General features: G+C 32.2%; 1 protein-coding gene across 1 annotated transcript; it reads left to right on the top strand.

The window, feature by feature from the left end:
* The first annotated feature begins 1,556 nt into the window (after window positions 1-1,556).
* On the top strand, window positions 1,557-3,757 carry LOC112522673 (uncharacterized protein At4g28440-like). The gene is made up of 2 exons (XM_025131956.1): window positions 1,557-1,948; window positions 3,307-3,757. The coding sequence occupies exons 1-2, from the start codon at window positions 1,654-1,656 to the stop codon at window positions 3,492-3,494; spliced, it is 483 nt and encodes a 160-aa protein (XP_024987724.1). The 5' UTR covers window positions 1,557-1,653; the 3' UTR covers window positions 3,495-3,757.
* Window positions 3,758-5,820: the final 2,063 nt, after the last annotated feature.

Here is a 5,820-nt window from a genome sequence, read left to right as displayed (position 1 = left end):
AACACGGACAGTAACCTTTAACTCAATGGCTGTTTGTTTACCTATTAATAGTTCCATTAAGAGGCAATATTTGAATCGCTAAGAGGCAGTGGCGGATGCACACCAAAGGGGTAGGGGCACAGGCCCCCAACAAGCTAACCCCAAATCCCCAATTAACATCCAAATAAAGCATGAGTGGTAGGTTTTAATTTTTTTTAACCAAAAATTATTAATAAGCCCCCAACAATTAAAGATAAGGCTCCAAATCTAAATTTATGCATCTTATTTATAACTCTTACTTAAATAAGTTATTACTTTAAGGATCAATTAAATGTCCTTAAGTTCCAAGTCTTAATCTGTTGAAAATCATTTTATTTTTCTTATTTTGTTTGCTATAATGCTAATGATTTGATTAATTACTATTTTGATTTTTTCCAACTTTCTTTTCGCATTTTATTGTTTTATAGATTTATAATTATTGTTATTTATTAATTATTAATTTTCTCTTTCTTAATTGTTTTATTTAATTTGGGTTTGTTATTTTGATTTAAGGTTTGCTAGTAGTTTGTCTTTTATTTTTGATTTCTTGGTCTTTTGCTATCTGATTTCTTTTTAACTGAGTCTAAGTTATCGACCTCTTGCCCTCTAATTTTTTGCTACTAACTATTAATGTGCAGTGTGTTCATTTGCTTTGATTTAACCAAAAAGTAAAATATGTACATGACAATATGATGTCTCGGTTTATCCAAAATACTCAAAAATTAATTAAAAATCAAACCGAATAAGTTATATTTATTCGATAATTGAACCGTTTAATCCGGAAACCAAATAACCCGAAATCGTATTGGTTCGAATGAGTTATTTGGTTTCAGAATTTTCTTTGACACTCTTAAATGTGCCCCCAATAATAGAAGTTTCTGAATCCACCACTGCTAAGAGATGAATCTTGTTTGGTGAAACAAAAATCTGTCTCTTAATGATTCTAAAACCCTCTAAATGATTATGTATCTTGGGTCTACCTTAACCATTCAGCATTTTAATTTCATTATCAAACAATTATATTTCATTGTACACTACATCATAAGAATATTTTAATCATTCTGCACCAAATCATTCACCAACTAACAAGCAACCCTTCAATTTCAATTGAAGTTTTTAACAAGTTGATAACGTTTTTTCAATCTAAGGACCCAAATGAAACAAAAAAAGCTTCAATAATAATAATAATAATAATAATAATAATAATAATAATAATAATAATAATAATAATAATAATAATAATAAACATTGATCGTTAATACTAGATTATACGTTCAAAAATAAAATAAAAATACTGCGAGAGAAACAATGCCACATGCATTGTATGACGTCACGATTTATTATTTATGTCTTTATGTTGCAAGCATTAAGAATCGAAGTTTTAGAGAATGGAGTTTATTGTTAATATAGGGGTCTAAAATGATTAAATCAAAATGATAAGGAACAAAGTTGACATATTTCAAATCTTAGGGTACCCAAAATGGCAACTACACCAAACCTAAAAGCCCCAAAATACGACAACAAAAAGTGGTTCGACTGCCACTCGCAAGTTTAGGATTTTAGGGTTAGGGTTTTTCGATTTAGGGACCCAATCACCAACCAACTGAACCTCGATTTCTTCATTCAACGGCGGAGATGGCGACTGTCAATGACACGACGGCAGTGGAGGTAGAAAATCAACAACCGGAGCAAGGAGGAAGAGGAGTTGTGAAGAGGAAGCCGGTGTTTGTGAAGGTGGGTGAACTGAAACCTGGAACCAACGGCCATACCCTCGCCGTTAAGGTTCTATCTTCGACAACCGTTTTGGACAAGAAATCACGCAATTCTTCGTCATTCAGTAGCCGACCCGGCGCTGCCAACACTCGCATCGCGGAGTGCCTTATCGGCGATGAAACCGGCACCATTCTCTTTACGGCTCGTAACGATCAAGGTCTCTCTCTCTCTCATAATATGCACTTATTTCATACATGATTATTATATTTCGTTGTGATGTGATTATCATGTATGGTAGGTTTTATTTATGTATGTTAATTTCTTCATAATACTCTCAAGTTTCTGATTCGCACTTTCGGTTCGTGCCTTTTTGAATATTGTGGATGCCAATTACTTGAGCACATGAAAATGGACACGTGCATGTGTATTTTCTACTTTGCGTTGCTTCTTCTTCTTGCATTTTTCAGGTATATGTGATATTTAGCCCCTTTTGGTTTTGCAAAGCCAATTTTTTGGCAGTTTTCTTGGGTCCTAAAAACTTAGAAATTTTCTTTTGTTTTTGTTTATGTGTAATGGCATCGATGTTTTGTAGGGAAACCAAGTGCTGTTTTTCTGGATAAGAAACGTAATGAAACCTGGTTTTGTAAACTTGTTAATCGTCTATTGTTGATGGATGATGCTTTGGGTGCTTTCTGTGTGAGTGCTAAATGTGACATTTACCTTTGCATAACTATGAAAAATACCTTTTGCAATCTTATTAAAGGGGCAAATTGCATGAAAATGTTTGGTGCTTTGGTCTGATTCCTATTTTTTTTTTGTGAAGATAAAGAATTTGTTCTCCAGCAAGCAAAAAGTTCCCCTTTTTATTTGGTCTAACAAGCATTTAATGGCAATTGAAGAGTAGCAAATGTGCATTCATATAGTTGCTTGTTGCACTTTAAATAACCCCAACCCAAGCTGCAAACCTTTAGTAGTGTGCTGGGTCTCATTCTGAAAAAGCGATTTAACATCTTCTGTTTTAGCACGATTGATACAATCGTTTTGCCAAACTACCACTTTAACGAAGTTGGCTTTATATGATGTCAAATATGTCTAAATGTTCTAGTAAACTGTTTTATTAGACTTCAATTTATAGGATTAAGAAATTATGCAATCTATGTAAAAATGTTGCAATAAGTTAATTTGACGCTTTTGAACATTCTAATAAGTTCTTTAGGCCACTTTTGAAATGCAACTTCTTATATGACATTATTTGAAGAGGTGTCTTGTTAAAACTAGTTTCAATAAAAAGGTATGTTCATAGGAGTGTTCTCAAAAGTGTTGTATAAAAACGCTAATAGCATATTTTATTTCACAAGTGTCATAAAAGAACTTGTTAGGGATAGAATGCCAAAAACGTTTTATTAACTTGTAAAACTTTTACATAAGACTTACAATTGTTTGGTCCAATAAACTTAAGTCTTATAAAGAAGTCTATTGGGACATTTGGACATATATAAAGCCGATTTTGTTGTAGTGAACCATATTCCTTGAGGTTATCCTGATGCTAATGATTGATTGGACCTATAAACACAGTCGATTTGATGAAGCCTGGAAATACTGTGATAATCCGAAATGCAAAGATTGACATGTTCAAAGGGTCGATGAGACTAGCGGTTGATAAATGGGGACGCATTGAGGTGACTGAGCCTGCAAGTTTTACGGTTAAGGAGGATAACAACTTGTCTCTTGTGGAGTACGAGTTGGTGAATGTTGCTGAATAATGAATGAGTCGGGATCTTAATGACTTTTCTCCTACCATGGTGTGAGGTATAAATTTTCTCGAGGGGTTTCGGGTATACAACTGCTGGGAGGGGTCAGTTTAGTCTTTCTTGTTGATATAATTTTAACATGTAATAGAACTAAGTGTAATGGCCTTCAAAGTGGTTACTTTGTAAAAAAAGATCTTTTGAATACCCTTGGTCTATGTTTACATTGATTTAAGTATTTAATTAGATGTGTAAGATTGTGTTGTTATTAGTAAATAGTAATCCGTGCAACATCGTTTCTTTTACTCGGTCTATGTTTTGGTTGAAATGTTCCTTCCCAGTTTGGTTGAGTGGTATATGATAGATTTGTAGAACGTCAACTTTTGTTGCTTTTTTACTTATAGTGTCGAGGAATAGGGGTTCGTATTTTTGACTGGTTCATCTGTAGGAGATGATGAGCAAAATATAAACAAAATGGATTGCACAAGGTGTAATGTAAAGTACATGAATGCTCTTTTTGGTACATCTCATTTTGAATGAGATAACAAATATAAGATGGGCTTGTTCAGTTAAGGTATTTTTAATGATCAAGGAATCTATTTTTAGTGATCGAACAAATGAGTTATCTGGTTTTCTTTATCTAGTAAGTGCTTACTTGTAAGAGTCATGATCCTTACATACGTTGTTAGGTAACATTCTCAATTTAACAATTCTCAATGATTTAAATAAAGGATTAGTAAGTTTTTTAGAGGTTGTTTATCAAATTTTCTATTAATCTTCTTTTAGGAGTTGTTTTACCAAATTTTATATCAAGTTTTGTATAGATAAATTTATTTGTCTGAATAAAAGTGTTTTTGTTAAAAAAAATTTTTTTTTTTTTCTGAATCAACGATTTAAATGATAGAAATAATTGTTTTACCTTTTGAGTACAAATGATGTACATCTCTCATAATCAAAAGATAACTTCAACTCAATTTTTTTAATTCAATTTTGTTTTTGTTTTAACCAATTCTTATTTACACCAATTTTCAATCAAAATCAAATAATAGAAATGCTCCATTGATCATATAAGCTTCAACATCTCCATTGATCCATCAACCATTCATTAGATAAGCTTCAACATCTACATTGATCTATCAACAAATATTGCTCCATTGATCCATCAACAATGCCTTTCTAAACTCAATATGTTGACGGGTTCGATTAAACCTAACTATCAAACCCAACCGAAGCTTCTTGCCTAGTCAAAGATGTTGATGGGTTCGATTAGGGTTTTGTTCTCGGGGATGCAGGGCATCGAAGTCGATAGAGATGGGTTTTGTTTTCTAAATAAGTTGTGAGTCCCATTAAGCTCGTTAAACTTCTAAACAAGCCAAGTCAAAAGTAAACACCAGTTACCCGGTAAACACTAACCAGGTAAGATTCTGGATCCTTTTCATGTCTCTTATCGAGTAAGATTCTTAATTCTTGTCATGCTAATCCAGTAAGGTAAATGAGACCCAGTAAGTGTTTTGTACGTGAAAAAGATTTAGGTCTTATAGTTTATACGAGTTTAATTTGTTTTTTAAATAAAAAATATCTATATATAACAAATACAATAAATAAACTCCTATATCTTCGTCACCTCACCAAAAAAGATATATGAGTTTTTTATTATATTTGTAGTATATAGTTTATATTGAGAAAAATCCTTTCCAAGCCATTAAGCCCGTTAAGTAAAAACACAAATGTCAGTACCATTATCTTTGCCTCTTCCTGATATTACATACGTGAGGAATTTTTGCTATAACATATGCATTTTCTTGATGAAGATTCATTCTGATGAAAAAAAGAGCTTTAGTTTTTTTTTTTTTTGGTTTTTTACAAAATTGATACTAAAGCTACTTTTATGCCTTTTCTTTATACAAGAAGGTTTTATCAGTCAATGCCTACAACTAAGAACACTACTTTTTAATCATTTTTGGAGTTAAAATACAGTAATGATGCATATGCTGAAATATGACCATGCCTAAATATGCATAATCAGTGACATGCGAACCAGTTATGCAATTTTCTAAAAATACCGGTTAAGGATCTACTAACCAAAACTAGTAGTTAATATATATATATATATATATATATGTTATTAAAGAAATCTATATTTTTAGCATATTTGTATAAAAAAAAACATATAATGTCATTAAAGAAGTAAGTAATATATGTTATATATAAAACACCTAAAGGAAGAGTTAAAAAACCAACCGGTTAGGCGACCAATCCGACCCCTTTCCTTCAAGCACTGTTTTCCATCCTTGAGACCAGGGCCGGTTATATTGGCTTTGAGGTTGGGACCAGTCCAAAG

The sequence above is a fragment of the Cynara cardunculus genome, assembly GCF_001531365.2.
Source record: "Cynara cardunculus var. scolymus isolate 2C chromosome LG 12, CcrdV1, whole genome shotgun sequence".
NCBI classification, from domain to species: domain Eukaryota; kingdom Viridiplantae; phylum Streptophyta; class Magnoliopsida; order Asterales; family Asteraceae; genus Cynara; species Cynara cardunculus.
The sequence above is the reverse complement of the archived record's forward strand: the minus strand, read 5'-3'. Positions and strand labels throughout refer to the sequence as shown.

Excerpts from the sequence above, each read along its gene's own strand:
- LOC112522673 (XM_025131956.1), top strand. The coding sequence starts at position 1,654 with ATGGCGACTGTCAATGACACGACGGCAGTGGAGGTAGAAAATCAACAA. Across the intron at positions 1,949-3,306 it reads TACGGCTCGTAACGATCAAG|TCGATTTGATGAAGCCTGGA; the intron begins GTCTCTCTCTCT and ends CTATAAACACAG.